General features: G+C 37.2%; 1 protein-coding gene across 2 annotated transcripts in view; it reads left to right on the top strand.

Moving 5' to 3' along the window:
- The window catches only part of LOC137644889 (uncharacterized), a 128993-nt gene that overhangs the window by 54300 nt on the left and 58574 nt on the right, over positions 1 to 16119 (top strand). For both annotated transcript variants that reach the window (XM_068377771.1, XM_068377770.1), the window contains one exon: positions 520 to 668. In XM_068377771.1, coding sequence (XP_068233872.1) covers positions 520 to 668 — 149 coding nt within the window. The remainder of the gene's footprint in view (positions 1 to 519; positions 669 to 16119) is intronic.

Here is a 16119-nt window from a genome sequence, read left to right as displayed (position 1 = left end):
CCCCTGTCTCCCAGCCGAAACCATGTCTGCAAGTACTCTACCAGCTCTCTTGATAGCTCAGTTAGTAGAGTCCTCGCAGGCATGGTTTCGGCTGAGAGACAGTGGTTCGAATCTTTGCCCAGCCAGAAGCTATTACCGTAAAGAATTACAATGTACATATATTCCCAAGGTAGAACTCGGTAATATATGCCATTGTGGTATACATGTATATATATATTTATATATATATATATATATATATATATATATATATATATATATATATATATATATATATATACATATACATATACATATATATATATATATATATATATATATATATATATATATATATATATATATATATATATATATATATATATATATATATATATATATATATATATATATATATATATATATATATATATATATATATCGCTGAGCAGGTTAACAAATATTACTGTGTTTTGGTAGTATAAGCTCTCATGAAATAATTTGTGATAACAGATTTTACAAATATTTCTTTATATACAGGTGATGCATTATCTACGAGAAGAGAGGCCTTTCTAAAAACTGTCAGAGGAATTTCAGGAATCGACTCAACGTGTGATACCTCAAATGGTCTTCCTTTTTCTAAGAAAAAGGATATGATAGACATCTGTACTACGGGTCACAAAGCATGCGTAAGTGTTTTACCTGGCTATAATTTAGCAATTGCTGATATCAGGCCATACTCCTCAAATTCCACAAATCAAATAAAATTATGCAATATATTTCTTGATATTTGTCTGTTCAACTGCATAAGATTTTCTTTCACACAATTAGAAAATTCTTGTCCGATTCCAAGTTTCGCTCAGTAGCAATGTCATCAACCTGAGGAAAATGAGATATAAACGAAAATAAATCATCATTTTGATTCGCTTCATTGCGATTTTGAATCGTTACTGAACAATTCCATCAGAGGCTTTAAAGAAAGAAAATTAAGAAGTAATAAAACATAAAAGAAAATGTGATCGTAAGGTTTTTTGAAGTAAATCCAACAAATTGTTAGATAATTATTGAACGTAATGGATTTATTTGTCCTTTAAATGATACTACAATTTTCCCCTACTGATCTGACAAATGTTTTGAGAAAGGTAAGTAAACTTTTACAAAATAAAATTTGTTCATGCATAGTATGTAATCAACTGGATTAGATAAGATTATGCTTTGTTATAAAGTACTGAAATAAGAAAAGGGGCAATGTTCCTGTGGGGGTAACTAATATCTTCACATTAATAGTAAAACCCCTAGGTCTCTTACCTTCGCTACTCATTAATGAAGTATAGACTTTTGATAATTACCGACGGGAGGGGGTTTCCTTGTAACGCATTTTTTTTTTTGTGGCTATTTAACAAAATCTAATCTAAAAAATTTTGACGAAATTATCTCAAGGCATTGGAATCAGTTTATTTTGAGAAGGTGCTGTATCCAAATCAGTCATGTAGTAAATCCACTTACAAAAGAATGTACGATCTTTCACGTTCATGCGATGGGTTTTGTATTGGTAGCTTGGAAATAAGGTCTGGTGGATAACAACCTCAGAAAATGTTTTTAGTTTTGTCGATTTATAAATGTTGGGAGGACCACGATAATAAATTGACAATTTGAAAAGGTTTGAGCAGGAAGTCTGGGAACAAACATACCGTCGAGGAGTGTTGCTAGTGCTAGCATTTCACGTTGGAACACATCAACGAAGGCCGTCTTCGTTTCCTCAGTGTCTTGGTGGAGGCTACTGTCTTGGGCTTCAATACCTCCGTAAATACTAACCTCACAAACTTTAGCTTCTGTTTATATGGGAATAGTGGGTGGCCCACTTGCTATAAATCTGTCAAAATTAAAGCCTCTGTGAAAAGGGCTATTTTTTATTGTTCCTCCTCAAAAGTCAACCACGAGGAACTAGATAAAGTAATTCAACACTTGGTGAAGAAATGAAAAAAAAAAAGGAGTGAAAAAGGGCCAAATAATTGATTTGATGATGCTGAGCAAGAAGCAACCCCGACAAAGATTGACTTATATTTTAAAGGAAAAATGAATGAGCTACATCAAAAGTATGAAAAAATCTTTGAGAAACATTTTAAAAAGTAATACTTCTACCATGGATTCACAAAAGACCTTGAATTTAGCTGTATATTACCAGACAGCAAAATAAAAATCTCATTATAAAAGATAACCTTGCCCCTCGTATGTGGGGCAACCTGAAAAGAACCAATGTCTTCTACTGGTTTACACGTCATGTCCATGGGTACCCCGGTATTTACGTTGGTTTGACGACCAAGAGTCTCTTTAAATGTGTGTCCTATGACGTTGAGCAGGGTGTCAGCAAGGTTCATGCTCAGCAGAAATAACAAGGAAAAACATCATCAATAATAATAATAAAAAAAAATTACTTGCAGCACCATCCCCTAAAGGGAATGCCTTTGGATGTATGAAGCTCTATTTATCTAGCAGTAGAAACTCACACTGAGCATTACATATGAAATATTTCTCCTGCTGACCAGCTAATGACACTATACACCCCCTACAACTAAATTACGGCAATGGTGATTTGATAATGGAAGAAGAGCAAGACAACATCCTGTACTAACGGATACATATCTCCCTCGGTATAAGCATCAGCCAATCAAGAAACAACTCAGGTCACACTGGATTTAATTAAAAAAAAAAAAAAAAAAAAAAAAAAAAAAAAAAAAAAAAAAAAAAAAAAAAAAAAAGAATGCAGCTAATACTACCAAGAGAACTGTGCCTGATTCGGTGTTCAGCCCAGAGTGTGATAAGACTAATCATCAGCCATATCATAGATACAGTCTCCTCTTGCATAATCCTCCCAACCTATGATAAATCAGCAACCCAAGAAGATTAACTTATTTTTTGTACAAATGCTGGTTTGATGGCTCACATTCTCCAAGCTATTTCCTGCCAGGAAATGAGTAAGGACTTGTTTGCTTAAAATCTCGATCTCGTTCATTAAAAATAGTATTTGATGGTTCTAACAGCCTATTTTTCTATTAATTTTGTAAATTGCTTTAAATAATGTTACTGACCATTATATACGAATTGTGTATTAAGAAGTTATTTTGCCCTGTTGAGATTGTTTTATGGAGGTTGCATAAAGTAGTTTCAAGAAATACCCATGAGATTTGTCTCTGCAACGTTGTTGAAGATCAGTCTTCTCTATTTACTCACAGGGTGAAATATTTCTTGCAATATTCTTCCCTATGGATGAACGCAGTAGGCATAACAATGATATCTATTTATTCTCCCTTTTTAATTGGGTAATAAATTACTTGAAAATTTGCTGAACTTGGGATTGAACAAATTTAATTTCTCCTCTTTCAAAGTGACATTTCAAATTACCCTTTTTCAATTGTTATTTTGTTCCACTTGAAAGCAGTTATGCCTAGAATGAATCCAGATCAACATTTTCTCTGTGTGGATATGCTCTGCAAAGTTGTTTTTGACTTTTGACTTATTTGACAGGAACATTTTTATTAGTTTTATCTTTCGTGATTAATGATTAAAATAAAGTTCATTGTGTTAATGGTAAGAGTTGACTTTTCTCGTCGCATGAACAAGATGCCAGCTCCAGAGGTAATATGCCTGATACTACTTTCATAAACTAGATAGTATGTATTGTACTGAATTAAGCAGTCAGACACTTACTTTAGCATACTTTGAATCATTTAACTCTGCACAGTCTTAAATCATTTGCACGTCAATTATAACGCTGGTTGACAGTACTGAAACCAGCATCGGTTTTTTACTTAATACATGTAATGTAGTCTCCAAAATATTGCCCACACAAGGTATTTGGACATTGCAGAAATAATGCCGCAAGGATTTCTTATTAAGATTGCAGAAACGAGGACTAGGAATGTTGTTTAGAGACTGGTCACCTCAGAGTTTAAGCAGAAATCTGTTGTCAATGGCCAAGAAAGGATCTGAGCAGCTGAAAACAAAGAGACACACCATGTCAAGTGTATGTATGACTGCGAGTCCCAGGGCCGTAGGCGCGTTTTTTTTTCTTTTTTTCTGTGGGAGGGTAATGGGGATTTACTAAAGTTTGAAAAAGGCTCTGACGGGGGTGGTCCGAGGGGGCCTCCCCAGAAAAGAAATTTACGAGGAAAGGTTTAAAGGCCTCTCATGAATGACAGAGGGAAGGGACAGTGACATTGCCCCAGCAAGCAGGACAATGCCCGAGAGACTGACAATTTATCATATGACCAGCACCCAAGCCCCTTCTCCACCCAAGCTAGGACCAGGGAGGGCCAGGTAATGACTGTTGATGACTCAACAGGTGGACATGGAGGCTCCCTAAACCGCTTCTTAGATGCGATTTTCTGGCATCGGACATCAATGATTGTAGTAACAACAAAATCATATTTTTTTTTTTCACGATTTTATCTACAGATATCAGATTTCTAAGACTACTATGTTCTTACTTACAATTTGTTATAGTTATTATTTATTTTTTAGTACTAATTTTATTGGTAAATCTTTAACGAATTTTAGGTTTTATCATCATCACCTACTACGCCTATTGAGGCAAAGGGCCTCGGTTAGATTTCGCCAATCGTCTCTATCTTGAGCTTTTAATTTAATACTTCCTCATTCATTATCTCTTACTTCAATCTTAATAGACCTCATCCATGTCAGCCTGAATCTTTCAACTCTTTTAGTGCCTTGTAGAGCTCAGCTGAACGCTTGGTGAACTAATCCCTCTTTGGGAAGTGCGAAAAACATACTTAAACCATCTCCATCTAACCCCCATCATGATTTCTTTCACATATAGCACTTGAGTAATCTCTTCTAGTTCCATTTCTAATCCTTTCCTGCCATTTAACTTCCAATATCCTTCTGAGGAATTTGTTCTCAAATCTATTGGAGATTCTCTCATTGTCATACCATGACTCATGTCCATATAGTGATACCGATCTCATTAAACTGATGTATAATATGATTTTTACATGTAATTTCAGGCGATTTGATTTCTAGATTTTACATTACCTAGCCATTGTATATATGATTTATATTTTTCAATCTTTAATTAAACTCTAATTCTAAAGACCATGTATTGGAGATCATAGTTCTTAAATACTTAAATGATTCTACCTCATTAATCCTTTCTCCTTCCAATGAAATTTTATCTTCCATTGCATACTCCTTTCTCATCATGTCTGTCTTTCTTCTATTCATCCTGAGCCCAACCTCATGTGATATCTCATGCATTCTGGTAAGCAAGCATTGTAAATCCTGTGGTGTTCTGCTAATAAGGACAGCATCATCATCCCTCTAACTTCTTGTGAACAATCCAGTTCAATCCTTCTCCACCATCTCCGACTGTTCTACGCATTACAAAATCCATGAGGAAGATAATCAACATAGGTGACAACACATTCCCTTGGAGTACTCTGCTGTTCACTGGAAATTTATTCGATAGGACTCCATTAAAATTAACTTTGCACTTGCTTTGCTCATGAACCGACTTGATTAAATTCACATATTTAAGAGGAATTCCACAATAACGCAGGACTCTCCACAAAATTGCCGGTGCACATTATCAAAGGCTTTTTCATAGTCCACAAATGCCTTCAAAGGGGGATTTCTATATTCTATGTATTGCTGTACAACATGTCTCAAGATGAAAATTTAGTCAGTGTAACCTTTACCTTTTCTGAATCCTGCTTGTTCATCTCTTAGCTTTTCATCAATTTTCTCTCTAGCCCCTTTAAAATGAGCATACTATATATTTTCATGGCAACTGACGCAAGTTTGATGCCTCTGTAATTATTGCAATCAGTCAGATCTTTTTTTTTATTGGCCATTTTCACCAACACCTCCAACTCCCATCCACCAGGCTTTGCTTCTTCATGCCACATTCTCCAAAATAATCTTATAAATATTCTGGTAGTCATTTTAATTCTGAATAATATCATCTCAGAAGTTATGGCATCGTATCCAGGGGTTTTCCATCGTTTGAGTTTTTTAATGATAGCTTCGACTTCAAACACACTGAATTCAAACATGGGAACATCAATATCTGCTTCAGCTTCAGGTATATCAATCAAATTATGCCCTTCATATCTTCTATTCATGACCTCACTGAAGTGTTTCATCCAATTTTGCCTTACTTCATCTTTTGTTATAACAGATCCATTTCTCTTTTTGATGGGTATATAATTCTTCTTATTTGCTCCCGTAGAGATTTCATTAATAATTCTATGAGCAATTCCTACACTATAGCCACTTCCTGAATTCATAGCTTTCTTTTCTAAATATTCTCTCTAGTCATTCCTGGTTTTTCTTTTAATCTCACTATCAATACTGGAATGCTTAGCATGCTCTATCTTGTTATTTTTATTACTTCCTTGAAAACTTTCAACAATCAATTTTTGTTTTTGTCTTCTTTCTATACTATCCAAAGTATCATTTGATATCCATGATTTTCTTCGTGTAGCTGCATGATCCACAACTTCACTATCAGACACACACACACACACACACACACACACACACACATATATATATATATATATATATATATATATATATATATATATATATATATATATATATATATATATATATATATATATATATATATATATATATATATATATATAAATATATATATATATATAATATATATATATTATATATATAGATATATATATATATATATATATATATATATATAATATATGTGGGAAAATCAAGTGATTATAAACCACTATATTAGTGGCCTTTAAAGACAAAAACTTTTCATTTTGTCAAAAAATTTTGCAGTAATTAAAGCCCTTCAAAAACGAGGAATAGATGCTACTCTACTTATGTTAGAACGCTTAACAATATCTATAACTACATAAATTCCTAGTGAGAAATGAAGTTAGAAAAGGAGACCCTATCTCTCCTAAATTATTCACAGCGTGCCTAAAAGTTTTTGATAATTTACCTTGGGAAACTGTAGGAATTAGAATTAATGGGAAATACCTTAATAACTTAAGATTTATAAATGAATTAGTTCAATTTAGTAAATCATGGAAGGAATTGCAAAAGATGATAGAAGATTTGAATAGAGAAAGCCGAAATGTAGGACTGAAAATGAATATGAGGTAAACTGAGATAATGTTCGATGACCATGCAGAGAAGCGGACAATAAGGGTTAGGGATTTGTGGTCCAATGGGGACTGGCTCAGTAATTCTGAGTTATGTGTCTCTGTCGAGACCTACTTTGACTGTTTCTTGCTAATCTGTAGAAACAGGGATCCGTGTATGGTAGGGAGTCAGCTAAGTATTGGGATCACCATGTATTCCATTGGTGGGCCTGATATCATGGGAAGTACTCGGTGCTCAGATTCATTGAAGGTGCAAGTCTTGCAGAGTTCAAGTGGTAAGTTTATTTATGCCGGGATTTCTTCTCTGACTGGAAAGATGGGAGGCCATTGGTAAAAGTTGGTGGTGGAATCTATTGAGGGCATGTGCATTATGAGCTATACAAAAGACACATGCGAGATCCAGTACACTAGCAATGGTTTCCAAACTAAGGTCTGCGGGCCCCTGGGGATCCAGGAGAATTAGGATTCAACTTCAAGCCAATAACTTGCACCGTGCACTAATTTAAGCTAGATCTCTATTAAGGGATTCAACAACCCCAAATCTACATTCAGGAGATGGAATGAATGCAAAGAGTGTAGCATTATCTGCATATGCAACAAGCTTGTTTTCATGGCCAAACAACATACCATATGTAAATAGTATGAAAAGTAACGGGCCAAGAACACTACTCTGAGGAACACTAGATATCACATTCCTATACTCACCATGGTGCCCACCAACAACAACTCTTTGCGATCTATTACTTAGAAGTTCAAATATGATGCTAAGAAACGACCCATCCACTCCAAACTGTTTGATTTGAAAACAAGGGCCTCATGATTAACACGTTCAAAGACAGCACTAAAATTGATTAGCAGCAGTGAATGAGGTGGTAAGGCATAGGGTGTGGGCATTAGATGGAACAACCTAGATAGATATTGATGAAGGGCTTTGAGGAGAATGTTTGTTTCTCCCAGACGTCCTTTTAGATGTGTCATTTGAGCAATATGTGCATAGCTTATGCTGGAATGTCTCTCAGGGGTGCGTAAGATGTTAAAGATGACAGTGGCATTAGATTTTTGGCAGTGGCTGAGTTGGTAAACTAGTGCTCTGCCAATGTTGTGGTCGTGAAGCATGCTTACGATGATGCAGGTCTCCGCAATTTGAGCACATGTGGTTGTATGCCGTGCCTTTCTTTGTGTGCTTCTGTCTTGCCAGAATGAACCCAGAGGAGGATTCCTTGTTGTTGTTTCAGATTGCCTGCACATTATAGCCAGGCACGTGCTCTTACACACTTGCAGCCCGTAGGTGTTTGGTTATGATTTTAGGTTTATAGGTGATTTGGGATATGGGATAATCTGCAACTTTTATTTGTAGGTGGTTTGGGATAGGATGTGGGACAAAGATAATCAGCCACTTTTATTCATTGTCAATTGGCTTTTCTTATTTTTAGAAAAGGTGATGGAGGGGAGAAGGCATCCTCCCCAAAAGAACCCACTGGCTCCTGTTGTTCAGCTGGAGAGAAAAAGATATAGTAGTAAGTCCCGATGAGTAGAAGGGGTCGGAAATGGGCTGGAAAAGTTAAGTTAGAGATATTGGCATAGAAGGAGTAAAAACCTTCCTTAGTAGTTTAAACTTAAGTTTTTAGGATGAGCAATATTGTGAAATTTCAGCTTGAGTAGGAGACAGCTGAAAAAGAAAAAATGGTTAGCGGATATGATTGGTAGAGAAGGGTGGAATAAAAATTCTTGTACCTGAAAATACTAAAATAAGAAATAAAAATAGAATTTTAATTATGTGTTACATAATTAAAGGCTGAGAATATATCAACATTAGCAATAATGTATTTTACGATTGCTGTCGCAGTTACAGGAATGTTAGTTTTGAAATTCTGTCTTATTAGGCTTGTTTCTGGAGAATACAACAGGTAATATTGCAGAGGTTCATCTGTCAGTTGCTGACATTTGTTGCACATTCTTTCCGGTCTCTGTTGGGCTGTTGGGTCCTCGTCGTTGACGATTATGATTTGCCAGTTGCACAGATATCTCTGTTACGGTCTGAAAATAGTAACTGTAACTTAGCGGGGGATATTTTTTGCAAGAGGATGCAGGATTAGGTTAGTTGCTTCGATGTACCATTTGGCTGATCTAGAGCCATCAAGAAAGGCTCACTTTACTTCCTTTGTCCTTTGCATGTTGCAAAAGGCTGTCATTTGATTCTTGACGATTTTCAATGAAGATTGAAGTGTGATATTGATTATCTCATACATCAGGGCAGACTTGGCCAGGTGATCGGCGTCGTCATTGCCAGTGATTCCAGTGTGACTTGGAATCCAATTCAGGATGATCTGCCTGCTGTTGCTTTGGTGAGCTAAGGCTAAATAGTATATTGCTGTGATTAGGTAGATGTTTTCTGTGGGTTGATTGTTGCAGAGAGCCAGAATGGCTCCTCTTGAATCTATGTGGATTGTTGTACAGAATGGCTCCTCTTGAATCTGTGTGGATTGTTGCATTTCCTCCAGGTAGACTAGCCGAGTGTTCTAGGGTTTTGGCAATCACCACTAGCTCGGTTTGAAGCATGGAGGCATTGTTGGAAAGCTTCCAATTTTCTCTGTAGCCTGATGGAAAAACGATGTTCTGCTGCAGGGATTTCTCGGTCAATTATTCCATCAGTGTAGTAGATGTTAAGGGTGGAGGTGCTGTTGATTGCATTTTCGGCTGATGCTGTAAGTTTCTGGCGTGCATGGCAGGATGGTGAAGTTGAACTGAAAGTGGTCTGGTGACCACGGGCAGGAGTGATGTAGCCATTGTGCTTTTATTGCCCCTTCATCTTAAAGGCTTCATTCTGCATTTGCATTCTTCTAAGTGTATCCAGCAGTCCCTTTGTACTTGTCTTTAGAGAATCAGTCTCCTCTGCTAAGTGGAGGAGTCTTTTGAGTTTGTTGTTTAGAGGGCAGGCTCTTATGCTTTGATTGACTTGAATGTGATGCTTCAGTTGTTGATGTCGATTCTTGCTGAAAGAGAAATTAGATTAGTTTCAGCTCTTAACAAGTAGAGTCTGGTCCACATTGGAGAGCCGCTGATGAGTCTCATACCGTTGTTTTGTACAACTTTGGAGTTTCGGTCAGTGAGGTGAGTGTGGGTACTGCATAGCTGGTGTAGGATCAAATTGGTTGAATGTAAACTAGTCTTAAGAGGCTGTTTGATACTCTTTGTTTGAGGGAGGTCATTCGTTTCATGGCTGAGAGACAAACTTTTTGGTTTCTCACTGAGGTGGGTTAGTTTGTTGGCAGGTGATAGAGTTTTGCTTGCTGATGATTACTCTTAGATACATAAATATTTTTACCCATTCAATTGGTTCGCCCATGAGGGGAAAGTTTGGAGGAACTTCCTGGTATTTGATGGCCATTGCTTTGGTCTTGTTGGCCTAGGTCTTTGCATTTGGCCTGGATCATATTAAGTGCCTTCTGGGTAGTGTGCTTTCTATGAGTAGATAACGCATATGTCATCAGCATATTTGAAGATCTCTATTCCATTTGGGAGATCTAGAGCAGCAAGATTCTCCATAACTAAGTTGAATAGATATGGCTTAGTATGCCCCCTGAGGAGTTCCATTTTCCAGGGGGATGAATTCGGAGGTTTTTCCCTGAAAAGTGACTCTGGCTTATTGGTTCTGGATGTAATTCCTACTCCATGCCAGCAGGTGTCCTTTTACTCATTTGTCTACGAGTGTGAAGAGAATTGCTGGGGAGCTGGTTAGCTCAAAGGCTTTCTCGAGGTCAAGAAAGATGACAAAGGATTTTTTCGTTGTTGATTGCTGTAAGAACATCGGCTATTCATTCTTGAGTGCCTATGCATTCTCTCTAGTCATAAAGGCGAGGATGTAATGGGCCTCCATTGTTGTTTGCTGAGTACCATTCGTTCAGTGACTTTCTCGGTGCAGCTAATTAAAGCTATGGGTCGATAGATGTTTGGTTCTTTGGGTTTTGGGATGGGTTTCGTGTCTTGTTAGTTCCATGTTATTGGTCGGAGTCTTTCGGTCTGTGTTCTGTTGATTAAGTGCAAATACAACAATTTCGCGGGACTTCTCATATTCCTTAGCATACGGTAAGTGATTAGGTCGGCTCTAGGGGCAGTGTCTCTTCTGCTTTTAGCAAGAGCTATGTTGAGTTTTTTTCATTTTAAAAGGGTTGTTGGTGTCATCTGTCATGTTGCAACCTGCTTCAACAATGTATATCCTGATTGGCAGTAGAGTTCTCTGTCTATTTATGTTTTGCAGAGGAAGATTTGAGATTTTTGCCCAGTCAGCAAAGTTTTTTGCAATTCTATTTGCTTCTGCTAATTGGTCTGAGAGGGTGACTCTGGGTGTTTTATTTTCTCAGAGATCATGTTAAACCAGCCCCATATACTGTATTTGCTAGAAATGTGTTGCTATAGATTTCATGACACCATGAGTACCATTTGTCTATTTTTACTTCCAGTGTTACTTGTAACAACTGTTTAGAGCATAAAGTTCGTCAGTTCTGTGTGTTCTGAAGAGTTTTCTGGTTCGGTTGATCCTTGTATTCATCTCTTTGAGGCGGCTGTTATCGTACCAGGCTTTGTTCCTGAATGCTATTTCTGAGGCATAGATATACTGGCGGTAGCATTGAGCTGTTTGATGAATTCTAGTGATAAAATGCAGATGTCCTTGTAAGGGTTCTTTAAATATTCACCAGCCTACTCCATCATGGATTGCTCGAATCTTACCCAGTTTGCAAAGTTGGGGGGGGGGGGGTTTTCTCAAGATCGAGGTCAATTTCTATTGCAATGTGATCACTTATCAAGACAGGATAAAGTCGCCTGTTAGCACCTCTTTGTATGGTGCTTGACAGGAATGTGAAGTCTAAGCAACTTCCCCTTAGATGAGTTGCTTCTGACACATTGTTGAGTAATGTTACATCTGGATATTCATACTGAAGGGCTTGCAGAAGTCGGCCTGTCTGGTTTGTTGCCAATATTGAGTTCATAAACAGATGATGGGCATTGAAATCGCCTGCAATGATTGTATCATCCTCAGAGGCGGCAGCAAAGAGCCCCTCTGCATTGATGCTTTTGTTTGGAGATTTGCAGACATTGTGGACTGTGAGGGTTGTGGCCAGCAGAGACACCTGAACACTGAGTATCTCTGTTTTTGCCCCACAGTCGATGGTTTTTACTCTTTTTGAGGGGATACTATTTTTGATGAGAGTAGTTAATCCTCTAGTTGTTGGTGTTGGATACGTGGTATACACTTTTTATCCTCCAAATGAGAAGGGTGAATTCTCACTTGATAATGTCTCCTGCAGGAAAAGGGGGTTTTGTTATTAAATGAAGGCAGACTTGTTTCTGAGTCTGCAGGCATTCTATTGGAGCACTTTCACTTAGGTGTTGTTGAGAGTTACTTTGTTGGTGAGTGTGTTTGTATCAGGATCGTTCACTGGGGGCTCTGTGAAGAGACTTGGGTACGGAGTTCTTGGGTGGCACTTTTGAAAAGAAAATCATCTAAGGATTGCTGGTGTGCAGTTATTTAATTTCTCTTGATGTTTGTGAGAGCTGATGACACTTGTGGTTACAACTGTGCACCCCTGCAAAAGTTGACTGGCTTTTGCATACATTAACACATCCTCTAAGGTCATATCCAGGAAGATGTGTTTAATCCAATATCATCATCTTCAAGTCCCGGTATGAGAGCTTACCTGACCATAATTTGACTATAGTCAACTAGGGATATATACTGACATTTCACCTGGAAGCTGCACAGTCCAGCCTGGCTTGGAGATGGATAGAAAAGTCCTGCCCCGGTTTGTTGCAGTGTTGTTTCATCTGCTATAGCTGAACCTCTACAACCATGATATTCTCCTTTCACAGTATGAGAAATTTAGTGTTATTGAGAACAGGAACAATCTGTTCATTCCTAAATAAAAAGTGTGCTGAAGGCGTGTGTGATGTCTCTTTGGAATGTGTTACTGCTCAATCTAAGTGCAAGGCAAGAAAGTAGTCTATGATGCCAAAATAGATAAGCATACAACTATGTTTCCAAAATTTATAAGCAAGCAAGGATGGTAGCAGTTGTATCATAATAAATACAGAATTTCATGATATACTGTACAGATGCTGAAAACACATAGTCATATAGGGTTGTGGTGGCTGATGTGGTAACGTCCCTGACTAGTGAACGCCAGACTGGGGTTCGAGTCCCACTCAAATTCATTAGTTGTTTTTGGTAGCTGCAACCTGACCATCCTTGTGAGCTAAGGACAGGGGGGGGGGGGGGGGGGAGCAGGTGGTGGTGTTTGGGGGAACCTCTAGGTCTATCTGCTGAGTAATCAGCAGCCATTGCCTGGCCCTCCTTGGTCCTAGCTTGAGTGGAGAGGGGGCTTGGGATCTGATCATATATATGTATGGTCAGTCTCTAGGGAATTGTTCTGCTTGATAGGGTAATGTCACTGTCCCTTGCCTCTGCCATTCATGAGCACTCTTTAAAGCTTTTAAACCTTTAAAAAGCATATCTTAGTCCCATAATGTTAGTATTCTCTGATCTATATTTAAAATCTATGCTCCCCGTAAATGAACTGACCAGTTTACATGTACAATCATCTTGAAGGTAAAACAGTATGAAATAATATGTATTTACATCCACCCTCCTTAAATAATTTGTAAATTGTAGGTAAGAGATGGGTATTCTGAGCATATATAGCTGGCACATCTTTTTAGGTTATTTTTTATTACTTAAAAGATTCTTATTGCGTCAGGTAGAGGAAATTTCATTCGTCTCTGCACCCCTGTTTTATTTCGAGTTTTTTTTTTTATTTATTCTACTTTTATCTGATTTAAACTGTTGGTTGTATTTCAGACACAAATGTGCAAGTCTGGAATCCCAGTTACAAATATTTTTAATGAATATTGATATAAATATCTTTTGAAATCTTCAGTTACCATTACTGTAGGTCTTTTGTAAAGAGAGTTCATAGTAAATAGTCTATACAACAATAACTATTAGCCTAACTTCTGTTTTCGCAAGATCTTATAATGTAATTATCCATTATTCCTTACGCTAAGCTGTTAAACACCCTCTGGCACACAGGCATTTCAATCAAGCGTCAAATTCCAGCAATCCTGTCAAAATTTGTGTCTGAATAAAATTAAGAGTTAGTAGAAAGTACAATTTAATAAAAAAAGCAATCAGGGACTTCATTTCACATATACTATAGGTCTGATGATGTACTAAAAGGACATTCCCATGGGCCTCAGCACTGGTTGTGGGAAGGAACAACAAGCAAAACTTTTGATAAGATATTATTATTATTATTATTACTATCCAAGCTACAACCCTAGTTGGAAAAGCAAGATGCTATAAGCCCAGGGGCTCCAACAGGGAAAAATAGCCCAGTGAGGAAAGGAAATAAGGAAATAAATAAATGAAGAGAACAAATTAACAAAAAATCATTCTAAAATAAGTAACAACGTCAAAACAAACATGTCATATATAAACTATTAACAATATCAAAAACAAATATGTCATAAATAAACTATAAAAAGACTCATGTCCGCCTGGTCAACAAAAAAGCATTTGCTCCAACTTTGAACTTTTGAAGTTCTACTGATTCAACCACCCGATTAGGAAGATCATTCCACAACTTGGTAACAGCTGGAATAAAACTTCTAGAGTACTGCATAGTATTGAGCCTCGTGATGGAGAAGGCCTGGCTATTAGAATTAACTGCCTGCCTAGTATTACGAACAGGATAGAATTGTCCAGGGAGATCTGAATGTAAAGGATGGTCAGAGTTATGAAAAATCTTATGCAACATGCATAATGAACTAATTGAACGACGGTGCCAAAGATTAATATCTAGATCAGGAATAAGAAATTTAATAGACCGTAAGTTTCTGTCCAACAAATTAAGATGAGAATCAGCAGCTGAAGACCAGACAGGAGAACAATACTCAAAACAAGGTAGAATGAAAGAATTAAAACACTTCTTCAGAATAGATTGATCACCGAAAATCTTGAAAGACTTTCTCAATAAGCCTATTTTTTGTGCAATTGAAGAAGACACAGACCTTAAGTGTTTCTCAAAAGTAAATTTACTGTCGAGAATCACACCTAAAATTTTGAAAGAGTCATATATATTTAAAGAAACATTTTCAATACTGAGATCCGGATGTTGAGGAGCCACCGTCCATGACCTACTTACAATCATACTTTGAGTTTTGTTAGGATTCAACTTCATACCCCATAATTTGCACCATGCACTAATTTTAGCTAAATCTCTATTAAGGGATTCACCAACCCTAGATCTACATTCAGGGGATGGAATTGATGTAAAGAGAGTAGCATCATCTGCATATGCAACAAGCTTGTTTTCTAGGCCAAACCACATGTCATGTGTATATAGTATGAAAAGTAATGGGCCAAGAACACTACCCTGTGGAACACCAGATATCACATTCCTATAATCACTATGGTGCCCATCAACAACAACTCTTTGAGATCTATTACTAAAAAAATCAATAATAATGCTAAGAAACGACCCACCCACTCCCAACTGTTTTAGTTTGGAAACAAGGGCCTCATGATTAACACGGTCAAAGGCAGCACTAAAATCAAGGCCAATCATACGAACTTCCCAACCACAATCAAGGGATTTCTGTACAGCATTGGAGATTGTGAGAAGGGCATCACATGCTCCAAGGCCTTTACAAAAACCAAATTGCAAACTAGGGAGTAGATGATTACCTTCAGCAAACCTATTAAGACGTTTTGCCAGAAGACGTTCAAAAACTTTAGATAATATGGGAGTTATGGAAATTGGGCAGTAATCAGTGGGATTTGAGCTACCACAAACTCATTTACATAGAGGAGTAACATTACCAATTCTCCAACTAGTGCTAAAAGCTCCCCTTCTTGCTAACTTGCGCAAAATAACAGATAACTTTGGAGCTAAGAAATCTGCTGTCTTTATAAAAAACAAAGGAA

Source organism: Palaemon carinicauda, chromosome 8 (assembly GCF_036898095.1).
Source record: "Palaemon carinicauda isolate YSFRI2023 chromosome 8, ASM3689809v2, whole genome shotgun sequence".
Lineage (NCBI taxonomy): Eukaryota > Metazoa > Arthropoda > Malacostraca > Decapoda > Palaemonidae > Palaemon > Palaemon carinicauda.
Note: the sequence above shows the minus strand (reverse complement) of the source record. Positions and strands in the feature narration are given on the sequence as shown.